The sequence below is a fragment of the Capra hircus genome, chromosome 2 (assembly GCF_001704415.2).
Source record: "Capra hircus breed San Clemente chromosome 2, ASM170441v1, whole genome shotgun sequence".
NCBI classification, from domain to species: domain Eukaryota; kingdom Metazoa; phylum Chordata; class Mammalia; order Artiodactyla; family Bovidae; genus Capra; species Capra hircus.
The window spans coordinates 76,655,954-76,682,936 of record NC_030809.1 but is presented as its reverse complement, the minus strand read 5'-3'; the positions used below and the strand labels follow the sequence as shown (position 1 = coordinate 76,682,936).

Below are 26,983 nucleotides of genomic sequence, written 5' to 3'. Positions count from 1 at the left end.
TAAATGACTAACTGAAGGTGTTACTTTTTTATTGCAAAACTGAGGAAGTATTAGCTGGATAGCAATCCAACTTCTAGAAATTCAATTTCAATCACTATAGGTGGCAGAAAGAATTAAAGTCACTTGATTTTCTTCACTAACTTTCACTGACCAAGAGCAAGAACTTAAAAACCTGTGTAACCTTGGAAGTACGAGCTAAAATACAAAGACTGGATTTGAATTGAGATTAAAAACTTGGGCAAAAATTCTCAAGGAAACAGTTTGAGATAGATGATGAATATAAATATCTCGATTTAGAGAAAAAAAGCAAAGTAACACTTTGATCTTATGAAAATTTAAAAAAAACCTTTGAAAAATTTCAGGAAGCTTATAAAATATTCTCAACACACTTAAAAATATTCAAAGGTATTTACTTATGTCTGGTTTCAAGATCAGCTCATCAAATAAGATATATTCTATAGAAGAAACTAATCATTATTTTGTGAGAATAATATACTTTAGGAGCTAGTCACTTACAAAACAGGGTTCCTGGAATGGACAATCACATTTTCTTTTATGGCTGGTCACTGTAGATAAACACCTGGCTCTACTATCCAAAACGTACCCATAGGTTTTTTGAACCAACTGGTCAACTTAACATACTTGGTAAAAATAGGTCAGTTTGAGAAGAAAATTTAAGAACTAGAATTTTCTCAGCTTTTCCTGCTATTAGAGTTACCTGGGGCTCTTTTAATTACTCCTGCATGTGGTCAAGTTGTCTGGATGCTTAAATCAGAATCGCTGGAGCTAGAGATACCAGAAAGGAAATTTTTTAAAAAGTACCTTGTAAAATCTCACCTCCCCTAAAATAAAATACTGAGGAATAAACCTGACCAAGAAGGTGAAATAAACCCACAAACCTATGGTCAATTCATCTTTGACAAAGAAGGCAAGAATGTACAATGAAATTTAAAAAAAAGTCTGTTCAGCAAGGGGTTCTGGGATAGCTGGACATATGCATGTAAATCAATGCAGTTAGAACACATCCTGTCACCATACACAAAATAAACTCAAGATGGTTTAAAGACTTAAACACAAGACATTACGTCATAAAACTCCTAGAATAGAGCATAGGCAAAACATTCTCTGACATAATGTGTACCGATATTTTCTTAGGTCAGTCTCCCAAGGCAATAGAAATAAAAATAAGGTCAGTCTCCCAAGGCAATAGAAATAAAAACAAGGATAAACAAATTGGGCCTAATCAAACTTATGAGCTTTTTGCACAGTAAAGGAAACCATAAACAAAATGAAAAGACAACCTACAAATGAGAGAGTATATTTGCAAATCATGTGACTGGCAAGGGCTTGATTTCCAGAATGTACAAACAACATATACAACTCAACAACAAGAAAACAACCCAATTTAAAAAAATGGGCAGAAGACTTAAGTAGCCACTTCTCCAAAGACATACAGATGGCCAATAGGCACATGAAAAGATGCTCAACATCACTATTTATTAGAAAAGTGCAAATCAAAACCACAATGAGATACCACCTCACACCAGTCAGAATGGCCATCATTAAATACTCTACAGATAACAGATGTGGAGAGAGCATGGAGAAAAAGAAACCCTCCTATATTGTTAGTGGGAATTTACTGAATAAGTTGGGGAAGCCACTGTGTGAAACAGTATGGAAGTTCCTCAGAAAACTAAAAATAGAAATATCAAATGATCCAACCATCCCAATCCTGGCCATACATCCATACAAAACCTTAAAAAAATACATGCACCCCTATATTCATAGCACCACTATTCACAATTGCCAAGACATGGAAAAAATTTGTATGTCCATTGACAAATGAATGGATAAAGAAAATTATTTTATAAATATGCAATGGAATAGTACTCAGCCATAAAAAAGAATGAAATAATGCCATTTGCAGCAACATGGATGGACCTAGACATTAACACAGTAAGTGAAGTAAGTCAGAGAAAGACAAAAATATCCTATGATATCACTATATGTGAAATCTAAAATATATGAGTGAAACTGTCTATGAAACAGAAACAGACTCACGGAGATACAGAATAGGTATGTGGTTGCCAAGTGGGAGGGCAGTAGTAGTTGTAAGCTTTTATATCTAGAATGGATAAATAACAAGGTCCTACTATATACAGCACAGAGAACTATTTTCTATATCCTGTCCTCATAATGGAAAATGAAAAAGAACGTGTGTGTATACATATGTGCATGCTGAGCTGCTTCAGTCATGTCCGACTCTTTGCAACCCTATGCACTATAGCCTGCCAGGCTTCTCCGTCCATGGGATTCTCCAGGCAAGAATACTGGAATGGGTTGTCATTTCCTTCTCCAGAGTGTGTATATGTATTTGTGTATGTGTAAACTGAATCACTTTGTCTAACAGCAGAAATTAACACAACATTGTAAATCAACTGCTGCTGCTAAGTCGCTTCAGTCGTGTCTGACTCTATGTGACCCCATAGACTTAATTAAAAAAAAAGAAAAGGTGGTTGTGGTTAAGTCTTGGTACTCAGGAAATTCCACTGTGTTAAAATGGTACTGATCTAAATCAAAATTGTAAAATGGGAAAGCCCTGATTAATGATTTGCCTCGTATACCTGTGATATTATATGAAAGCCAAATACAAAAATGTTATTTCAAATGAGGACAATAAAGATAATACTCTCCCACTTCAACTATTTAGCAATTCTAATGTTGGTGATTATTTGTGAGTTTAAGGGTCCTGTTATAATGACCAGATTTCAACATAAGTTTTCTTTTAGTATAATATGCCACCAATGAAAATATAAACTTTTTACTAGTACTTACCAAACAAGGTAGGAAGTAAATACTAGGAAAATCATGATAAGAAAACCACCACCTGAAACGCCATAAACCCAAATTTTCACTCGGCCATCTGTTTAAAATAAGAAATAACAGGCTTAGCATACAAAAGCTTTTATTTCTCATTTAATTAGTGTATTATTTATTTCACATCTGAATTCTGAGATTTGCATAAGTTAGAAGCATATGTGAAAATACTCACATGTGACAGCTATCAAATGTCCAAAAAAAATAGGTGAAAATATTAAATGTAGGTTATCAATTTTTTCACAATACCAAAGACCAGTGCCACTAATCAGTACTTCATAAAATCTAACAACTGATAGGATATTTTGAATTTATTTTCATTTATATATACTTCTAATACAAAAGTATTACAAAACATATCCACATGTATAAGTATATATTATTTTGGATTTAATATCTGCAAGAGGTTAAAAAAAAGAACCAAATAGTCTGATCTATTTTGTGATTCTAACTATATGACACATACCTTAACTGTATGTATGGTGTGTGTATGTATAACTTTGAGTTGTTTCTGGAAAACACATGGTTTTTGCTATGTTTTAAATGAGCACACAGTTAACTAAACTTAGAATTGAGCTGATAATAGCAATGCCTTAGCATCCCAAAAGGAATTATGTTCCTTTCTGAAAGATGTACACACAAAGGTTCATTATACTGCGTTGAATGTAATTAACTGTAGGTCCAAAAACACACATCAGAATCTTATTCTAAAGACCTTCATGGGATAAAAAAAAAATCTATTGTAAACATTTGTTTGAAAGAAAATCACTATTACTTTCAATTATATTGTGACTATCTATTACAGTTTTTGCTTACAAGACACTTTCAAGCCTCAATCAGGTTTTAGAATGAGTTTTCAACGTAGTAATGACCCTTTTTATGGTCATAAAACTTTTAACAAAGCTTTGATTTTGCTCTCTTTGAAACACTAATGATGTGATCCCCTATTCTGAATTTTTTACATTGACAATTAAAAAAAGTCTTCCCTGAGTGAGAATGCGCCGTTCATCTTATTACCCCTAAACCTCATAGAGCTGAAGTATTGTAAGATCCAGTGCTTTTAAATCCCTATTGCAGAGGTATGTGACCTGGGTGACTTTTAAATCATGTTACTTAAAGAAGAATTAACATAGCTGTTTATAAGAAGCTAATGTTATATAGAACAGAGGGCTTAGCTGAGTTCTCTGTAATGACCTGGATAGATGCAATGAGGAGGTAAGTCCAAGAAAGAGGGGATATATGCGTGCATGTGATTGATTCATTTCATTGTACAGCAGAAACTAATATAACACTGTAACGCATTTATACTACAATAAAAAATAATTTTAAAAAGATCTGTAGTGGAAAATTAGTTTTCCTGCCGATCTCTGAGCTCCCTCCCCAGGTGCTACCACTGTTACCAATTTATGAATCACCTCATAGTTTTCTCCACAAACGCAAGCAACTGAGTATATACACAACATACATGCACTTTTTAAAAAAGACACAAATGGTCCTTATCATTCACTTTGGTACTACTTTTCCACCTAACAATACATAATAAAAACGTTTCCATGCTAGTTCATAAAGGCAGGTCCATCTCATCCTTTTAATACCCCTAAGAGACATTACACAGTTGTATCATATTTTTGTTTTTTTGTTATTCTGTTTGTAGATATTTGTGTTATTTCCATTCATTTGCTATATAGTAAGCAATCATATAATGAATATCATTTACATACTTCTCTTAGTATATGTGTGTATATTTGTATGATTAATTCCTAGGAGGAAAATTTTAGATCAAAATGTATGATAGGTTTTGCCTAATTGTCTTCCTGAGAGGTTGCTCAAATTTTCAACCCCACTATGAGAATCTAATGAAAGTTATAAACTTTCTCCCAGACTAAATATATATTTTACATATATGTTTACATACATACATATACAATTGTATATATGAGTATACATATATGTATGTGTCTGTGTTTATGCATATATGTATACACACAAGTATAGTCACATACGTGGTATTGATGCTTCAGTTAGATCTCCAAAGTTTAAGGACCTCATTTGCGGATTTGAAAACTCATTTTCTTGGAGGCAGTGAGTGAGACTGGCTGCATTTCACAGCATGCTTCCCTCAACGTTAAGTCTGTTTCTCTAAATTAGCTAAACATCACAGAATGAATATGATTTTTAAATCTACAGCATGCCCAGATGTACTTGGGAACCGAACATTAAGATATTGTGGTAATCCTTATAAGCTAGTCACAGAACGTCTTGTTTCTTCCACTAGATCGAGGGTCCTTTGTGCCTGCGCTCTAGTTTTGCTTCATTTAAGCATGTCATTAGGGCACTTCGGTATGACCAAGGCTTAGGATGTGGGCGGAAAGTTCCCAAGGTATATTTTGTCTGAGCTTCATGTGTGTCTTCCCTCTCAAGGTTCCTTCCATCAGCCACGCTATCTCCCTCAGTCGTTCACAGCACTTTGTTTTCTGGAAGAGGTATGTACCTTAGGCACAGAGAATTTTGCTTTCATATTTTTGTCCAATTCTTAAAAAGGGAAGTAGAGGCCAGTGCTGAGTAAGGATCTTATTGGCTTGCCTTTCATGCCTTCCTGTCACTTACTGGTCTGTGACCTTGGTCAAATTAGTATGCATTGCCAGTTTCAGAATCCTAATCTCTACAGTGGGGATAACAACATCTCATTATGTTGCAAGAATGTAATGAGATGAGTCATGCAATACAACCAGCATGGAATCATAGGGTACAGAGAAATTCTCTAATACTGTTCATTCGTATCCTTAATCTCCACTAAGTTTTGAGTCCTGTAGTCCTGACACTGTGCTAATACTCATGAAAATCCTGCAGGACAGATGCCTAGATTGATTCATAGATGAGGAAACAGTTCCAGAGAGGTAAAGAAATTACATGCAATCACAAAGGAAGTACCTCTGATCCTTGATACCCATAAGGTCTCTTGGCCTCTGAAACTGATGCTGTTTTACTATATCACTAGTGTTTCTCAAACCAGATAGAGTACCTGGAATTTCCCTACATAACTCCATGTTCCCAAGAATCTATTCCTTTTCTTATTTTTCAATTATATATAAAACTTCACAGTTTTTATTATAAAGTCTTTGGCAAAGATAACTTACAATTCAAACATTTTCAAAGATTAATATTTTGGTTCCTTAACTCAGACTGGGGTTGGGGTTGACAGACTTATTCTCAACCACCCATGAGAACGTTTTATACTACATGGCACTCAAATGTGAGAAACCTTGAACAAGACCATATTGCCTTTTCTATCCCTTCTTCCCTTCATGCTTTCCATCATGAGCAGTGGTCACAATATGAACCCCAATCCCCCAAGAGAAAATTTACATTTCTTACTCATAACTGATATGTACCTGGATCAAGGGGCTGGAGAGACCAACCTTTAAAAATATCATGTATTTTTGAATTCACAGGTCTGTTTTTCCCAGCAAGGTTTTTCACATCAGCTTTTTTATCCTCTGAGCCTGGTACCTTCATGCAGTAATCCAGGAGACCATTTGATCTCATGATCTCTGTATAGCCTTTCTCACAACCACAGACTCCACCCTACAACATGAAAAATACATTTATGGTTACACAGTGAGTTGTACAGATGAAAAAATAACACCTTAATTGTTGGAAATGCTCGATAGTTGCATGATATGTCATGGAAATTTAGGGTTTTTCAGCACAAGACTTGTCAAAGAGATGAAAATTTAATAAATAGTTCATCTTTCTGATTTCCAAAGTCAACACTTCAATAAATCATCAGTTCTTTCTAGTGGTTGATCATTCTTACACCTTCAAAATTGAAATCATAGTTTTTTTGTCAATAGAGTATATAAACTACATCCTTTTCTCTCTTATAGAGGTGTGTAAAGATTTAATTAAAAATTTACTTTGGTTCTTCCCCCAGCTATTTCAGATTCCTGCCTGCTCCCGCCAATCTGTCCTTAACATTGAGAAGCAAAGCAACAGAAATTATGTGCATATCTTCTCTGAGTTTTGAGCTCTTTGAGGTCTCTTTCTGCCTCTGTCATCTTCTATCATCATTGATCACGAACTAGACTGAACTGGCTCTCCACTCGTGGGCTTAGTTCTATACTCAGAGAAGACAGTCCAAGGCTGTGAAGGGGTGGGGGGGCGGGGGGGCGGGAAACTTCACCAAAGGCACATTGTCCACAAGAGGGAGGAAAGACAGAGAGAAAGATACCTCAATGTAACCTGAGTGTCACACCACATCATCACATTCCTAGTTGGCAACATGACAATGGGTCTTTCATATTTGTCTGTGGATTCCTGGTAATTTTCATGTACAATAAGCCTTTCGAAGAAACTAATAATGACACAGTGTAATGCACAAAGATTTTCTATCTGTCTCTGGAAGTGAAACTGAAATAACTGCTCTTCCTTCCTCTAGGAAACATAAAGGCAATAGCGGAGAATAGAAAATAAGCATGAGATTATGAATCTCTATGACTGTGCTGTTAGGATTCCTTACATAAAATTATGTCTGGTATTTTCTCAACATACCTTAGCCTTTTGGTAATGCATATCAATCTTTATGCATCAGCCATATTTACTTACTGGCTCCAAATAGGGGAAGGAGTATGTCAAGGCTGTATATTGTCACCTGCTTGTTTAACTTATATGCAGAGTATATCATGAGAAACTCTGGGCTATATGAAGCACAAGCTAGAATCAAGATTGCCAGGAAAAATATCAAGAACCTCAGATATGCAGATGACACCACTGTTATGGCAGAAAGCAAAGAAGAACTAAAGAGCCTATGGTGAAGGTGAAAGAGGAGAGTGAAAAAGTTGGCTTAAAGCTCAACATTCAAAAAATGAAGATCATGGCATCTAGTCCCATCACTTCATGGCAAATAGGTGGGGAAACAGAGGAAACTGATGGACTTTTATTTTTTTGGGCTTCAAAATCACTGCAGATGGTGACTGTAGGCATGATATTAAAAGATGATTACTCCTTGGAAGAAAAGTTATGACCAACCTAGACAGCATATTAAAAAGCAGAGACATGACTTTGCCAACAAAGGTCTGTCTAGTCAAAGCTATGATTCTTCCAGTAGTCATGTATGGATATGAGAGTTGGACCATAAAGAAAGCTGAGCACCGAATAATTGATACTTTGATCTGTGGTGTTGGAGAAGATTCTTGAGAGTCCCTTGGACTGCAGGGAGATACAACCGGTCTGTCCAAAAGGAAATCATCCTGAATATTCATTGGAAGGACTGATGCTGAAGCTGAAACTCCAATATTTTGGCCACCTGATGTGAAGAACTGACTCATTTGAAAAGACCCTGATGCTGGGAAAGATTGAAGACAGGAGAAGAAGGGGATGACAGAGGATGAAATGGATGGACGGCATCACCGACTCAATGGACATAAGTTTGAGTAAACTCCGGGAGTTGGTAATGGGCAGGGAGGCCTGGCGTGCTACAGTCCATGGGGTCGCAGAGTCGGACATGACTGAGTGACTGAACTGAACTGTTTACTTAGGTTATCAGTTGTTGACTGAACACATGATTTTGAGGAGCAACAGATACTAAAACTAAAAATTAGAAGTTAAAAAACATAATTAATAAATGCCTAAAGTTTAGGTAGAGATTGTATAATGACAGTTATCATTATAAATATTTCCAGTGGTTTTAATTAAAGACATTACTCAATGTTCAATGGGGAGAAACTAATGAAGAAAATTGGTACAAGCTCAAATATGAAAGCCATCTTTTCAAGATGTGTCTCTATTTAGTCTGAGTGAAAAGCTGTAACCAGTTATATAGGTCAAAGGTTCAAGGGAAAAGGTATTTCATGTTTATTACAGAGGGTATCCAGAGAGTTGGTGGGAAGCCACAACTTCTATTTCACAAACATCATCAGCTCATAAAGTCATTGCTGATCTCTTTTCCTTCTTTTTTCCACTGGAAACTTAATCCCTAGCTTTCCTGTGTCATAGAATTAACCTACTTCTACTTGAAGTAGAAGGTCCATAAAATAGAATGGGGCATTTGAATCATTTTAACCAAATCAGTTTTGGAAAGAACACACTCTAAGAAGAAATGAGAGACAGGGCACACCTTTCTTCTATACACACTGTACACTGTGAGTACCACTGATTAGAATACATGGTACATTTTGCATTAAATCCTGAGCAGTAATTGGTGGAAATTAAGGAAAAGGAGAAAAACTTCTGCTTTAAAAAATATATATATATATATGTACACACACATAATTATTACCCATAACCATACTATCAACTTATTTAAAATCAACTAAAATGTACATACACTAATCACAGTGTAATCAAATTTAGTACCTAAATTTTAGCAAACATGAACATATCCTTTTAAAGATTTTGCAAAATAGTTTAGGTATATGAAACGGAGGAAATAAAATCAACTGAGAACACATTGATAATCAGAGGAGAAATAGTGCTAACAGATTCGATATCTGAAAGAGAGGTTAGCTATAGATGGATTTAGAGTAAAAAAGGCTGCTTTCTTGAACACATGGTCATGCAAAGAAATTCTTAATAGCTGCTATTACTTCAGCAAATGCCTCTAGGTGGTATTGTGGGCCCATGGAATTGCTTCTTGGGCTACAGGAGACTGGAAAACATCAGACAACATACATATAACACAATTAAATTACCTGTCCAAGCCTCTAGCACCTGACTCACCTGTGTGCAGTAGGAGAAAGGTTTTCTGCAAGCTGGGTTACACTGCCGAATAGCAGCAGGGCGTGCCTGAAGGGAGCAGCCTCCTACAAAGGAAATCCCACCATCATTTACAGATTTTTCTAGGATAAATATTCACTTCTTTTCTTCTCTGTCACTGGCTACCTTTTAACAGTATTATTTTTTAAAAAAATCAGTTTGCTGACAGTGTGGCTCAGTTACATTTTGTTGATTATTCTAGGAAGGGCTGTTTGAGATGGGAGGCTCTGCTAACAGAAGTTGTTTACAGTTGAGATTTTATACCTGTGTGTTGGCCAGGTGATTCTATCATATGGCTTCACTTGAGGGCAAAGCCTGTGAGTGTCAGGATCAGTAAAAGAATTGATGAAATCTCAATTGAAGTTCAGGAGCAGAAAATATATACGCTCAAAGATCTGTCTACATAGTTTTTTTCCAGCTCCCAAACTAGGCACTAGACCAATTCCCAACAACCAAACAGTAAAAGAATGCTGCTAGTCCATTCATGAGACCACAATATTAAACATTTTGGTAACATTTTAAACATATTTCAGCCAGAATATACACACATATATGCACACATGCAGAGTCACATAAAGATTGCCACACATATTTTTAAGAGCAAATGTATACACTCCAGCAGGGATAATCATACATCTGACACTAGTACTTGTAGGTCCTTATTAAAATAGCTTTGAGTAACTAGATGCAATAATATCTCTGTAATCTAAAAATCATTTATATATTAGTCATGCCTTCCTGGATTCAAGGTATCAGCAAAGAAGTTGACATATTATTCAAGGGCACCATTGAAGCTACATTTACATACCACTGGTTGCATTTATAGGCTCTAGTCTCTGCATTCTTATAACTGTCAACCAATTATATAGTATATAACCAAAACATAACCAATTATGTTTTGTAACTAGAGAAAGTTTTGTGCTTAAGGCTGTGTAGGGAATGTTGTATCTACATTTTTCTGAAGAATGAAACAGCTAAAATCTGTTCCTTGAAAAATAATTTCCACAAGTAAAAAAAAAACAAAAAACCAGGATCCAGAATGAGCAGGTAGGTGTGAAATTGATCATGTGTTAGTGGCAGTAACCACACAGCCTTGTCACTGCCAACAGAGTTTGGAAGTGGTGTTTTTTCCTCCTTAAACCAGGGATCTCCACCATGTAGTATGTGTACTCCTCGGGGAGAGGATCACCTGGGAGCCAGGAAAAACATGTTAGAATTTGTGTATTTTAGCCAACTTTTTAAATTTTAACAATGAAATTAAGCTTTGATAATACTCAGCAGGTGACACTGGTAACCTGAACTCATTCATCAGGTGGCCCTGGGGTGTACACCAGGCAGCAGGTACTCCACTCACAGACTCTGATAGTGGAACCCTCACTGATTGGTTAACTCGCAGCATACTGCAGCAAGTGATGCTTTCTCTGTTCCTGGTTAGGCAGATTTACAGTATATTTAGCTTCAATAATAACTTACACAATGGGCAGGTCACTTAGATGGTTGTATGGAAAAACTATGGATTAAAGGGACAACCAATAATGAAAAAAACAAGTAAACTAGAAAAAGGTGAAGCAGATAACCTTTCTATTCCGATAGAAAAATCGAGATTCTTCTATTCTGACGAGCTCTTAGCCAGCCATAGCACCAAGTAAAAAGAATGACAATTTGATTTTCCTTCATAAGAAGGCATCGAAACAAACCCCTTTAAAATGATTGAGAAGACCATTTGTAGAATTTAATTGCACTCACTGTCATGAATGAGGAACCCTTCCTTCAATATATAGTCAGTCAGATATTAAATAATAATCAAGGCTACCACATTGTTAAAAAATGAAGCTTTCATTACATGAATATAAGCATCTATAATTTACAGGAAAATGTTTTAAATCATTAATATATTTTAGCTTTTATTATATCTTTGTCAACTCTTTTAATTTCAATTTCTGTATATGTTTCATAACATGAAACTTCAGCACAGTAGTGCAGGATTTTAGAATATTTTGAGGTCTGTTCTCAAATATTTTAGGATATTTTGAGGTCTGTTCTTTTACTGAAAAGGTACATCTTTTAAAATTTTAGAGATCACTGTTTTAAACCAACATCTGTGTCTTTCCGTTTTTGTCTTAGATCATGATATTCAAAGAAATTTTATTATGTATCAACTGATGCTGAAGCTGAAACTCCAATATTTTGGCCTCCTGATGTGAAGAACTGACTCCTTGGAAAAGACCCTGATGCTGGGAAAGATTGAAGGTGGGAGGAGAAGAGGATGGCAGAGGATGAGATAGTTGGATGGCATCACCAACTCAGTGGACGTGAGTTCGAGTAAACTCTGGGAGTTGGTGATGGACAGGGAAGCCTGGAGTGCTGCAGTCCATGGGGTCACAAAGAGTCGGACACAACTGAGCGACTGAACTGAACTGAACTACTTCTTTGTCTGATATATTGTGTGTGTGTATGCTCAGTCAGTCATATCTAACTCTTTGTGACTCCATGGACTGTAGCCCACTAGGCTCCTCTGCCCATGGAATTCTCCAGGCAAGAATACTGAAATAGCTTACCATTTCCTTATCTAGGGGATCTTCCCGACTCAGGGATTGAACCCCTGTCTCCTACGGCTCCTGCACTGGCAGGAGAATTCTTTACAGTTGTGCCACCCGGGTAGCCCGTCTGATATATTATGGGACTTCATATAGAACTGTTTGCTTTCTAAGATGCAAAGATCTAATGGCAACTTGCCATGAAGCTCATCTAAGTCCACTCCCCAGTTTTCCCTTGCTTATAATTTTTAAGCTAATTCTTCTCACCAACAGCAACACTCAGAGATCTTTCCGAAGTGCCCACATGAATCTTAGGCAGGAATACCTGTGACGTTAATGCCATCTGAACGTTGGCACCACACAGTTCGCTCATTATTGTTCCAAAGACTTGCTTTCCATGTGTAGTGATAACATTTACCTCCTGCAAGTAAATATGATAACAGCGGTTCTATTATGCCTCAATCAAAGCGGAATAAGCATTGATCAATCAAGGCTGAGAGTTGAAAAGTGCTCTTGGTACCTGTACAAGGGCGTGTTTCTAGAACCTGCTGGGGACAGCTGTCTTGGTTCTCAAAAGACTGAATTATAAATGTCCTTGACCTAGATTGGCGACCCAGAGTCTCGAAGCTTCTTCCATCAATGCAGGTCAGCTCACATGTGCTCCACTCTGACCATTCTGTTAAATGGCAGTCTCCTGGAGGGTCATGCAGCACAGAGCAGAGGAAACAGTGTGAAAATGGGCCCCTGACTCCATTTACACACACAGGCTTCACAGTGGGAGATGTGTGGTGCCACAGTGACCAGGTGCATTCCAGAAACTACAAATTCTATGCTGACAAATTCTCTAATTAGAAAGCACTGGGAGTGAGGAAGTAATTTATGGTTTAATCTAGCTGAATGAAAAGCGCCAAGCACTATACTGCCATTATTTTGCCTCAAATCATGGAAGTTTTATCTAGAGAACACTAGTGTCTACTAGTGACAATAAAATTTTTAAAAGGAAGTGTAAAGATCACAGCAGAGAGATGTTGTGGGCAGGGAGGTGGGGGGGGTTCATGTTTGGGAACGCATGTAAGAATTAAAGATTTTAAAATTTAAAAAATAAAAAACTAAAAAAAATAAAAACAAAAAAACAAAAAAAACAAACAAAAAAAAATAAAGAGCATCATAACATCATAAAATGGATGTTCATAGAAATTGTATAAAGGAAAGAAGTAGAGTAGCTTTAAACTTAAAGAATGTTTCATTTAACAATCCAAACATGCAAAAAATTTTTTTGTATATGTATATATATATGTCAATATATATGAATGTATGTATATACACATATATGTTTCATGCCATATTATAAGACTACATAAGGAAATATTTAGCCACCTTAAGCTCCTGCCATACAAGGTTAAGTTGTGTTATTAGGATTAAAATAAACTCATAAATCTTATGTAACTAAGAATAACCTTTACAATTACATAGAACTTGCTTGTTTTAACAGAGTGCTTTCATGAACTTTTAGCTTTACTTGTCACCACCATGTCATCAGCCAGGGTTCATTACTCATGGATTCAGTGAATGTTTTTTGAATGCTGGCAATGTGCTTGGTGCGGTCAGGTATTATTAACACATTTTCTAGATGGAGCAACCACTGCTCAAAGTGACAGGAGTATATGTCCGAGGTAAAATGCCAGTGTCGTGATAGTGACAAGATTGTAACTTAGCTCTTACATTTCCAGTCCAGTGCTTCCCTGTGACTCGCCCCGCGAGCCTACTTTGCCTCTATAGAAGCTGTTAGGTATATTCCAAAGTGATAACCAACGACACGTGGATTGAAGTTAGTTACAAACTTCAACTTGGATGAGAGAGAACTCCAAAAACCAGAAAAATAAATAAAAAGGTCACCATGGAAGGCACTCCCAATCATCTAAAATTGCCTACCTGGGCAAGGCACTGAACACGGCTGTTTCAAGATGCTGTCTTGAAAGGGCATCTCTCTACACAGTGCATCGTCTACACGTACAGTCCAGGGAGATATTGAACCGTTGTGGACCACACAGGAGAGGCTGCGGGTCTGGACTCCTTCCCCACAGTCTCCACCCTGTCAGAGGAAAGAATGCTGTCAGCATTACCCAAATCAGGAACATCTCAGAGTTTTAGATCCCACCACCTCTTGGGCAAAAGAAACCAAAAAACAAAACAAACGCAGTTGCATATTTCTTTAGCTTCCTCCTTTTGAGAGTTATCTTTCTGTTGTTGACAATAAAGCATCCCTGAGCAATTCTTTTAGAGCTGACAGAGCAACTGAAGCAGAAATGCAAATTTATGCCTTGAAATTTATGCACTCAGAATATGATGATTCATTCTGGAACTCAGCCAGGATTGACTGAAAAAGAAAAACAATACCTAATTTGTCTAGGTGTATGGGATAAAGTGGCCTAATCTATAATCACTCCCCAAAAGAGCATGTACAACCACAGGGTGTACATTTCTCTTTTGCTTTGCTTGTTTTTCTTTTGTAGGGAATTCAGTACTTTCTCATGTGGATTAGATTGGGGTTTCCAGTAAAACGCTGATTTCCTCATAATGCTTTCTGTGCTGAATATTATTCTTTGAAGACATTTTATACAAATCCTACTCAGATTTTTCTGGCCAGTTAGAAAAAAATGTGCAGTGTCTCACAGAAACAGAAGCTTTGTGGTTATCTAGCTCAACCATCTGCCTGATGAAGGACTTCCTACTCTAACATTTTTAGCAGATACTCACAAGGTGAGTATTATCTCCTCAGTTTTAGTCAGGTACTCATATTTCAAAAAGAAGTCCATTGGTTATTTGGATAACTGTAGAGGGTAGTTGTGTGTGTGTGTGTGTGTTGTTTTTTTTTTGTTTTTTGTTTTTGTTTTTGTTTTTGCATAAGTGCCTTAGAAAACAGAGCCCAAGGCAAAGCTTCTATACTAAGGAGGTGAAATCCCAGGGGTGCAAGAGTGAGGCTGAGAGAGCCATCGCAGGTGCAGAGGAAAAGCAAATATAAAAGGTAGTGTGTTGTCAACTGGCCTCAACTTCATAGTAAACAGCTGGTTTCTTGGTCAATCACAACATTGTTTAGACAAGCCACACGGATCATCCAAGATGTGGTGGCAGGAAAAAGGGAGAGGCATTTTTATGCCAGCTCCTCCATGGATCCAGTTCTCACTTTCATCCCAGGGAGTATTAACTCCCCTATACTTCCAAAGAGTATTACTCAGCTCCTACTAAGCCAGGAAATAGGTGGAAGACCAAGAGTTTCTATGATTACTTCTGGTATAGATGGAGAGAGAGAGAAAGAACATTTGCATGGACTCTCTTGCTGCACACAAGGATGCTACATGCTACAACCCATTATTAGGAGATAACTGGACAACGGGGCTCTGCATTGGGAAACTGAGTTTCAGCTCCTCCTTATTCCTCCCTCTCACCACAGGACTCAGAAACTACATTGCTAGAACTTGGAGCTTCTGTGGCTCTAGCAGCAGCAGGATTGAAGAGGGACATGGTGGGCAGCTAAAGCAGTCATGACAGTGCTCCTGGGTGTGGAGCAGGTGACTCAGAGGCTGATGGGCCTGCTGAGCACCAGCCAGGTCAAGGCACAGTGGCAGCAGCTGCTAAGTATCAAGGGCAGTGGATGGGCTACCGGATGTGCAGGATGGTAGAGGCTGCTGAGAAAACTTCTTTCAGATTCAAAGTTATACTGGCAAAAAAAAAAAGGTGCAACTTGGCAGAGGTCTAAGTTACAGCAACTTAGAGACTGAATCATCGGGGCAGACACACAAACTGGGACCATCACACCTTTTTCCATAGATGTTTTAACAAGGATTGTGATTTGCTTATCTAAGATGGCAATCCCCACACTTGCTATCTCAATACCTCATAACCATTCTAACCATTGTGAAATGGTTAAAAAAATGTGCCCTGTGCACTGAACCCAAGTGCACTTTTTTTTTTTTGAGAAACGGAGGTTCAAAATCAATTCACAATATATTCATCCAAACCAAATGTTCTAGTAAATATTTCTACACCAAAGCTGAAAATAACTAGCATAAGTTAAATGTGGGTTTGGAGGAGGGTTCTTTCTGTAACTTTTGTCCATTGCATGGCCAAATTGCCTAAGGTATGTTTCACTGTAGAGTGTCAGAGTTCATGAACTTGGAGTCTGAAGATGTCTGAAGCATGTGTGAAATTTGAAGTTACTGCTCTCTAGAACCTCAGGTAACTGGAGATGCAATTGATTAGAGAGCTTTGTTTGACATTCCAGGAGATGGAGTATGCAGAAAGGAAGGGAAACTAGTCAACATCAGGGAGCATTTTCAAAACCAAGACAAACAATAATGTTTCTAGTATGTATCCATGTTCCACCTTAATCTCTTATACCTTTGACAACAACAGCCACAGTATGAGGAGAAATCAGCCACAGAATGATAATTTCATTCATAAAGTAAGCGTTCATCCAGTCTCTCTCATGAGACTTTACACACCAGGACTTGAAAACAGAGACAGGCTTCTTAGAACAAGGTGGTCAACAGTCAGCATTCCATCACTAAGTCTCTGCTGTTCAGGTCATTAACGGACTTCCTGTCCACTCTGCATCAGCATCACCAGATGTGGATCAGCAGGTGGTGCTAATGCTCATAATCAGAGTTTTAATCAAACCTATAATAACAACCTCAATTTATTGAGCTCTAAATTTATGTCAGGTACTATGCTCAGCACTACATATGACTTGTCTAATTGTTAACAAAACCTCCAGCAAAACATGTACTACTTCTCCTCCTGTGATATATATAAATAAACTGAGTTTGGAGAGTTTGAAAACCTGGCAAAAAGTACAGAGTGAGGAACTGGAAAAAATCTTGACCAAAATTAAGCCTGCAAAGATGCTGATAATAGGGGGAAGCATGTGAGTTTGGGAAATTAAGAGGCATATGGGAACTCTCTGCTCAGTTTTTTGGTATACTTAAAACTACTTAAAAAAAAAATACAGTCTAGAGACTTCCTGATAGTCCAGGGGTTAAGACACCACTTTTCAATGCAGGGGGCACAAGTTCAGTCCCTGGTCGGGGAACTAAGGTCCCACATGCTGCAGGGTGCAGCCAACAATTAAACAAAAACAATTAAAAACACTCAAGTATCTTTAAATAAATAAAAATAAAAGTCTACTGATATATATTTAAATAATAAATACAAAATATGTGTGTGTCTTTAAATATACATAAATGTAAAATGGTGAATCTAGCGAAGAGTAGGCAGTGGCATCCCACTCCAGTGCTCTTGCCTGGAGACTCCCAGGGAAAGAGGAGCCTGGTGAGCTGCCGTCTATGGGGTTGCACAGAGTCAGACACAACTGAGTGACTTCACTTTCACTTTTCACGTTCATGCATTGGAGAAGGAAATGGCAACCCACTCCAGTATTCTTGCCTGGAGAATCCCAGGAATGGGGGAGCCTTGTGAGCTGCCGTCTATGGGGTCTCAAAGAGTCGGACACGACTGATGTGACTTAGCAGCAGCAGCAGCAACAGTGAAGAGTAGAGGGTGTCACTTCATGTTGTTCCACTTTTCAAAATGAGAAGTTCTGAGAAATACTAAGGAATAGATGAAGAAGTCTACAAAAGAATATTTAAGAATATATAAAATAAAATCTAAAAAGATTAGACCTGAGAGACTCCAGAGTCTGAGCTCTGAAACAGATTTTGCAACATATGTGTGGATATGTGTTACCAGCTAAGAAACTTGGAAGGAGTTAGGAAACCCTGAAAAAAAAATGAAGCCTGAGGATAAACACTTTCGTTTGCAAGTCTCTTTCCACAGATGATGGTGACAGAATTGGCATATCCACCATGCCCTGGGCAAGCTCCTCTGTTTGGGGTTTGATCCACTTGATGGCAATCAGCCGCTTCAAGATCACAACCACCACCTTCAGTGAATAAGTCTGCAACCCACATTGGGCAGGTCAGGATATTACGGAACAAGGAGAAGCAGAAGGACAGCTGTGAGAGAGGTGCACTTGCTTTGCATGTGGAGGTTCATGTGTATTTTGATCAGTAATTTCCCAAACTCAGTTTACATAGATGAGTAAGAAAAGGGGACTCATTGAAAATGTCTTGTGTTATGTATCTCACAAAGCTTTCAAAATCAGGCTTCAGGAAGAAGAGGAATGCAGTTCAAACTCAGCAAAAATTCAAATATCATCAAGATTCTCTCTCTCTTTTGCCTCTGAGTTACTGACTTTATCTATTATATAAGGTGGGGATATGTGACAGCAAAGAGTTTTTGAATATACTATCTTTGAACAGCTTCAATTACGTTCCAAATTATTGGGAAAGAATGCTGTTGGTCTCCTGCAGGTAAGGTGCCCACACAGGAATAATTAATACAGACATGTTTTCTGAGAGCTTTGCCTGGATTGAGGCTAACTCCAGTTTTCCCCTGACTGGAAATGTCAGTGAATGGAATGACCTCATCTAGAAACCTCAGGCACCCTTGAAATCTCTGGATACCCCTGCTCTCATGGTCTCCAGAACCCCTGTGTCTGGGTATCTCCATCAGATGCCACAACCCCTTCTCCCCACCTCCACAAGAACTGCCATAGAGAATGTTCACAACCCACCACTCCGGCCCCTGTGGTTCTGGCTAAAGCAAAATCTCAAACATTACATTTGACATTTCCCCTTCACGTTCCTAGGAGACAAACTGGCAGATTTGCCTATTAAAAAAAAAAAAGCTCTTGATACCCAGGAAGATAAAAGGAAAAGTATTGGGTTGGTCAAAAAGTTCACCTGGGATTTTCTGTAACATCTTATAGAAAAACCCAAATGAAATTTTTGGCCATCTCAATACAAAAGAACAAGTGAGGTATAGTAGCAGCTGTATGGCTGGTGAGACACAGAGTATGGAGTTTGTCCCCCATCCTTCCCTTCTTCTTCCTGTCTTTTCTCTTCCTTCTCCTGCAATGAGTTCCTAAATTCTTTGAATTTGTTTTCTCTACTCTCTCAACAATTGTTAGGAGATATCTTCCTTCCATTTCTTATTTGTGATACTAAGCAATACTGAAAAAACTGTTGAAGGTTTAGGAAAGAGAGTTTTGGACTAAGTACACAGTAGAACTGCCTTATGACCCAGCAATCCCACTGCTGGGCATACACACCGAGGAAACCAGAATAGAAAGAGACACATGTACCCCAATGTTCATCGCAGCACTGTTTATAGTAGCCAGGACATGGAAACAACCTAGATGTCCATCAGCTGATGAATGGATAAGAAAGCTGTGGTACATATACACAATGGAGTATTACTCAGCCATTAAAAAGAATACATTTGAATCAGTTCTAATGAGACGGATGAAACTGGAGCCGATTATACAGAATGAAGTAAGCCAGAAAGAAAAACACCAATACAGTATACTAACACATATATATGGAATTTAGAAAGATGGTAACGATAACCCTGTATGCGAGATAGCAAAAGAGACACAAACGTGTAGTGCAGACTTTTGGACTCTGAGGGAGAGGAAAGAGTGGGATGATTTGGGAGAATGGCATTGTAACAATTATACTATCATGTAAGAAACGAATCACCAGTCTATGTTTGATGCAGGATACAGGATGCTTGGGGCTGGTGCACGGGGATGATCCAGAGAGATGATATGGGGTGGGAGGTGGGAGGGGGGGTTCATGTTTGGGAACTCATGTACACCCATGGTGGATTCATGTCAATGTATGGCAGAACCAATACAGTATTGTAAAGTAAAATAAAGTAAAAATTAAAATTAAAAAAATATAATTTAAAAAAAAAAGAAAAAAAAGCCATTAGGTTACTACTGAATTAATTGGCATGGTATCTTATTTTCTGTAAAAAGGAGACTGAACAAATGTAGCATACATTTTTATTCCTCTGAGACTTATTAAAATACATGGGCATTTAACTTCTGCAAGATAATGATGCTGTACAACAATATCATCCTGACAGGAACACTATGAGAATACTCTGCAGATATCTTAATGCATAATCAAAATTATTGTTACCTAATTAAATCTGGCTTGGAATACGAACTGAAGGATAAACTAGTAAAACAAGAAAATAGAGAAAAATCAATGTGCTTTTTTCTTACACAAGAAACCAGAGAGAAAATGCCACAGAGCATCATTGCTGACCCAGCAAAAGCTCTGGGTATGTGATATATTATGATGTTACTAGGCATTTATATTTCAGGTCAATAAAAAGCAATCATTGAGGAAAATGTAGTAACCTTGGTTTGTGTAATAATGTTAAAATATATCTTTCATACACTTTTGATTTTCTGCCCACATGCAAGATTTTGTCTAAGCCTCAAAGTGCTTTTTAAAGAAATACAGTCTACGGCAAGTTGTGCATTTCTATAGTATCAGGGTTTTGCCTAATTGCATAACGCTTTGATATTTCCAACAAACCAAGAAGATAGAGAATTCTTTAAGATACTAAAAAGATTGAAAGTCCCCTGATCCAACTTATTACAATAGTTGATAACGATGGGCATTTATTTTCCTAGCAGTATCACTCTATATGAAGTTAAGTTATTTGGTTCTTTTTCCCATGCTGTCTATGGTATAAAAATACACTGTGCCAGGCCCCTGGTGCTGTGAAGTTTGTTTTATCACCTTGTAGGTTTCAATAGACAAGTACTTTGGACAGACTGAGAAACATTTCTTTAAATGCCATTATATGACTTACCTCCAATTTACATGCAGACCAGTTGCTGAGGACCCAGCTGTAGCAGGGGGTCATTGGGCAGGTTTTGTGCTGGGTAAGCTCTGTGGGACATGGCCGGCCTTCTCCTTGGGTTGGCATAAGGATAAATCGAGTCCGGCTCCTTTGACCTGAAATGAGAAAGACAATGTCAACTTTTCTGTTAGAGTTTGGCTAAAAAAGGAATTAAAGAACAGAATGTTGCCATATATACAAAAGTCTTCACTAAAACACGCTGAACTTTGTCATGTCCAGGTTTCAGTTACTTTGCTATTTTAATTTAGGTTTCCATGGAGATACAGGTTATCCAAGGTCTGCATATGCTTGTGGATCTGAAACGCTGTCTTCTACTTCAGCCATCCTATATCCAAACTCTGTACTGTTACCAAACTGACTGACCCCGGAAACACTGGCAGAATGTTAATTCATTTAATAAATATTTCTTTATTAAGCTCTAGAATAACCAAAGCATCCTGCTATGTGCTAGGGGGTGCAGTGATAAAACAGCCCTATGTACCTCCTGCCTTCACAAACCTTACATTCTAGGCTAGGATCACCAATATTAAGCAAAAGTGAAAGTGAAGTCTCTCAGTCATGTCCGACTCTTTGCGACCCGTGGACTGTAGCCCACCAAGCTCGTCCATCCATGGGATTCTCCAGGCAAGAATACTGGAGTGGGTTGCCATTTCCTCATTAAGCAAAAAGAGAACGGTATTTCCTATGTTAGGTTCTAAATCACAAGTGAGCTAGAAAATTGCACATAATCCAAATTACCCTAGAAAATTCCCTAGGAAGATGCCAAGATTGCCCTAGAAAATTCCCTAGTGTTGTTCAAATAGTGTCACTCCATTAATTCCACATGACCAGTTTTCCTAGAGTTTAGGGCCAATTTCTCTTTTTCACTGAATATCAGATAAAGTTGTTAACTTGTATGAAGAAGCCTTGATGGTTGAAAACATTTTTTTCAAATACTGGTATTCCATTTCCTAATGAGAGGAAATTGGTTGATAAGAATGGCTCAGGAAAGAGCAGGACTCTCGCGTCATCTTACACCCACCGCTAGGCATCAGGTCTAGGCTCACTAATAGGAATAACGGATGGAATGTGAACGTTTCGTGCTCCTGCTTTCTCTGCCACTCACTCTTGTCTTCACTCGTTTGCTGCTGGTGAACTATGCTATGCACATAGTTTCCTTAATATTAGTTATCTGTGAATCCAATGCCCTTCCACTGTTGTTATAAAATTAATTACGTGGTTGTATTTGTGATAAATGTGAAAGGAGAAACAGAAGGTCCTCCAAGAGCATGTTATGCGGATGCCACCCAGTCTGTGAAAGAATCAGAGAATATTTCCTTGAGCAGTTGAGCTTTAAACAGAAATCTGAAGGAGTAAGTCAGACATGATGTACAGAGTGGCCCACTGACCCGCAGAAGAAAGAGCATGTGAATAGGTCATGAGATACAAAGGAGAAGGACAGGTGTGAAGACCTAACAGAAGGCCAGTGTGGCTGAACAGAGAGAGCAAGGAACAGAATAGACGGAGGGAATACTGTTGAAGCTATTAAAAGTGAGAATCAAAGATTATACATTTATATTTTAAGAGAAATGGGAAGATAGCAATGACTTCACTTCTGCATAGAATTTACTTGAAAACCGAAGGTAAGCATAATTCTCAGATGTCCTCAAGTTCAGGGAGAAGTAAGAGGAACTAACACAGTCAGTGGACTACCTCTTAGCGGTCACCAGAATATTATCATAGATATGGTGGAAAACTAATTCTCTTTAAGACGACCCTTGAAGAAAACTAGGGCATTCTCATCACTGGATTCTAAATTCCATGAGGCCCGAGATTCTGTCCCTAACATGAGACTTCCTATATATTAAGCACTAACTGAATATCTGTTTAATTCATATTTTTATAAACTGTCTCTATGATATTATCTGGTGTGCAAACATGTGTGATGCTATTGCTAAGCAGTTTTCTAAATACTTGTATACTGACTCACTGAATAGTCATAACAATCCTAGAGGAAAATTCTGTTATTGTCACATATTATCGATAAGGACATTGCAGCACAGAGTTTGTCACTTCTTTAAGGTCAAAAACATAGTCAGTTGCAGAACAGGATTCAAACTCGGGAAGTTTTGCTGCAGAGGTGACTGTATTAGCCAAGATGCTAATGCAAGAGAACATCACAGCGAGGACAGGACAGATCTAGGTCTTGTATGGGAAACACAAAAGAAACTTGAGGTGGCCGTAAAATTTGTGCCATCAGTAACTTAGGCTTTGTGAACAACAGAATCCACAAATTATGCATTCCTGGGCACAGGGCAGAACATTCACATTTAGACCAATGTTCCCTCCCAACATCACTCAAACCAAATCATACTTGTTGGATATCACCTTATTCACATGAAACACTGTCCCTGCTCAATGAGTGCATTTGGCTCAATATTTCACATTAACTCTTACTTAAATACTCTTCAGTTTTATAACAATCTTTCTGTTTATTCTCTTGCAATAAATACCTATTATTCTAATGTCATTATAATTGCATCCTGTTCTCTATCCATCTTTGTAAAACTAATGACAATGTGGTGTCACCTTTATCACAGCTAAAGAGGTTCTATTTCATTAAAACCAAATAACTTCAAGCTTGTCCTTGAATTGATGGCATGCATCACTGCCATTTCTTTAGGACTATTTTATTTATTTCCATTAAAGTGACAGATATTTTCTGCTGGACATAAACATGGTGGGGGGAACCTAATAAAGTCAATAAAAAAAATAATGAAGTTCTATAACCACTCACTGAAAGGACAGCCATATGGTTTCTCTGCTGTTTGCTCTCCAAACACAAACATACATTCAAACAATGTCAACTACTACCAAGAGGCATATAATTCTATATTTTGAAGTATATTACAATTTGTTTTCTTTTTTATTATTGGAATATAATTTCTTGACAATGTTGTGTTAGTTTCTGCTGTACAACAAAGTGGATCAGCTTTATGTATACATATATCCCATCCCTCTTGAGCCTCCCTCTCATCCCCTATCCCCATCCCACCCATTCTAGGTCATCACAGAGCACAGAGCTGACCTTCCTGTGCTACACACAGCTTCTCACTAGCTATCTGTCTTACACGTGGTAGTGTATAGTCCCAATCAGTGTCAGTCCTAATTTCCCAATTGGTCCCACCCTTCCCTTCCTCATCGTATCTACATGTCTGTTCTCTATGTCTGCCTCTCTATTCCTGCATTGCTATTAAGTTCATCTGTACTTTTTTTCTAGGATAAAGAAGTAGTCACTCAGCTGTGTCCAACTCTTTGTGACCCTCTGGATTGTAGCCTGCCAAGTTCCTTTGTCCATGGGATTTTCCAGGCAAGAGTATTGGAGTGGGTTGCCATTTTCCTCCTCCAGGGGATCTTCCTGATCCAGGGATTGAACCTGTGTCTTCTTTATCTCCTGCATTGAAGGTAGATTCTTTACCCGCTGAGCCATTGGAGAAGCCCAACATGACCTAGATGGGTAGGGTGGGGTGGGGTGGGAGGCTCAAGAGGAAAAGGCTATATGTACACCTACGGCTGATTCCTGTTTATGTATGGTAGAAAACAACACAATATTGTAACTATCCTTTAATTAAAAATAAATTTAAAAGATGTGATATATATATAATATATATAATGGAATATTACTAGGCCATATAAAGGAACAAAATTGGGTTATTTGTAGTGATATGGATGGATGGACCTAGAGTCTGCCATACAGAGTAAAGTAAGTCAGAAAGAGAAGAACAAATATTTTATATTCTGTTTAACTGGCTAATATTAATATTCAATAAGAAAACTTTGTTTATAAATGCATCAGAGTATAAAAGGTACTTGCTGTACCTTAAGTTTCTGTGAGGTACTATCTTTTAATAAGTTCCTTTTTAAATCAGGAATCTTATAAACTAAATAATCAGAGAAAGTATCCCACAATTAGGCACTTTACCTGAAGTTATACTTCAGGCACAATTCCTGAAGTTGCAAATATAATATCTAGCTACATGGAATACAAGGAGCCCTGCCATTTCCAGCGGTCTCTGGAATTCTAAGCATCATACTGGATGTAATACTCAACCATGCACCTATCTCTCAGCATGATTATTCTAAAAGGGACTTTTAAGGACTGAAGACTTAAGGAATTGTTTTGATGACAGTGATTTTCATGTGAGAGGTAAGACAGTGGAGAATGTAGCCAAATGCAAGGTATTTAAAATTATGATCTGTTGTAGAATATGAGAAAGATCATTTTAAAATAGCTGATGTATGATACAAAGAAACCTGGACTTGGCATCAAAATTCTCTATTTGGAAACAGTTCTTTCAAATTAACAGCTCATAAATGATGTGACTGTATGAAAGTACTTTAACTTCTCTAAGCATAAAGTTCCTCTTCTGTAAAATCAAATTAAGTACACAGATAGTCTTCATTATATGAGGATAATTCACATTGGGGAAAATGCCACTTAAAATTAGGTTATTTCAAATAGGAATTACATTATTTTAAATAAATAATAAATATCTAAATGGGATTTATTTTGGAACTAAAAATATGTAAGCGGGTTCGTTTTATCTAATATCAACTACCGCTATCATTATCTAATATCAATTATATTCATTTTATCTAGTATCATTACATGAAGACAATTACAACTATGTAGTTATTAACACAAAGAATAAATATTGATATTTCTTACATAATTTTATGATGACCCTATGAAAAGTTTATTGTTATCACATCTGGGTTTCATAGTTTGGTCATAGAACCTTTTTATTTTAGTTACTTTTCATAAATTATCTCAAGAGCTCCCTTTAATCTTTGGTGTACAGACTGCATGATTTTGTGCCCCTTTCTTAGGGGTACACATTCCATTTGCAGCTAGACATGTACCAGCAAATACCCTGATGCAGTGGCAGAGCACATGTATTACTCCAGGAGGCTCACTGACTGGGGGATGGCTTTACAAGTGGTCAGGTCATCAGTGGGTATTTTGATACTATGAGGAGTTCTGCTTCCTACAGATCTTACAATTATGCTGATTTAGATGAAGACTAAGGAGATGATGAGGACTCCTTGGACTAACGTCATGTTGGTTATATGAATGAAAATACACCATATAGAAACTACAGGATATCTGAAGTATAGTAGGTGCTGGCTAAGTCTTAATATTTTTATTTTATTTTTAATTTAAATTTATTTATTTTAATTGGAGGCTAATTACTTTACAATATTGTATTAGTTTTGCCATACATCAACATGAATCCACCATGGGTGTACACGTGTTCCCCATCCTGAACCCCCTCCCACCTCTCTCCCCATACCATCCGTCTGGGTCATCCCAGTGCACCAGCCCCAAGCATCCTGTAACATTTATTTTGACAACTACTATTTTATATCAGTTCCTTGACCGGGCCCTGGAACAAGTCTGTAATGGGAATATAAAGTATGATCCTCATGTTCTACTGGGCTTTATAACAAGAACTGCACACAACTATGAAGTCTGTAATGATTCAGCCTGGTCCCAACAAAACTACTCCACCCTGGCCTGCACTCCTCTGACCTAAGTGTAAGAGAGAAGGTTGCTGCCATCTACATCCTCATGCAGCCAATCTGAGAAAGAGAGAAATTTCTCGGACACTTTCCAACAGACAACTCTTGTTTGGGTTTCTGAATCTATTTGAAACCTGAATTCAATAGTTGATATAGACAATATGTTTAATGGATAATACCAATGAGATATAGAAACTGACGCTGTTATTCATCTATACTTCAGGCTATGAAAGAGAGAAAAGCATTGGTTTTAAAGTACGTTTCCAATTGAACAAAGACCTTAGATTACAGTAGGTTAAGTTTGCTTACAATTCTCTCTAAAGCTTTTCCTCTCCTCTCTTGAGGAATATTGAAAACTCATTATAAGCAACAGTGATACTAGGCCTACTATTAAATTAGCAATAATTTCTGGCAATTAAGGAAAAAGGATTGCCTGATGAGACTTCCAGAAAAAAAAAAAAGATAATGCGGCA

The 26,983-nt window shown here is 37.6% G+C and overlaps 1 protein-coding gene across 1 annotated transcript in view; it reads right to left on the bottom strand.

Moving 5' to 3' along the window:
* THSD7B (thrombospondin type 1 domain containing 7B) overlaps positions 1 to 26,983 on the bottom strand; it is a 1,038,357-nt gene that overhangs the window by 9,062 nt on the left and 1,002,312 nt on the right. Inside the window, exons 21-27 of the mRNA XM_018062396.1 lie at positions 20,898 to 21,043; positions 14,100 to 14,259; positions 12,688 to 12,861; positions 12,493 to 12,588; positions 9,595 to 9,677; positions 6,270 to 6,462; positions 2,836 to 2,923 (exon numbers count right to left, since the gene is read on the bottom strand). Coding sequence (XP_017917885.1) covers positions 2,836 to 2,923; positions 6,270 to 6,462; positions 9,595 to 9,677; positions 12,493 to 12,588; positions 12,688 to 12,861; positions 14,100 to 14,259; positions 20,898 to 21,043 — 940 coding nt within the window. The remainder of the gene's footprint in view (positions 1 to 2,835; positions 2,924 to 6,269; positions 6,463 to 9,594; positions 9,678 to 12,492; positions 12,589 to 12,687; positions 12,862 to 14,099; positions 14,260 to 20,897; positions 21,044 to 26,983) is intronic.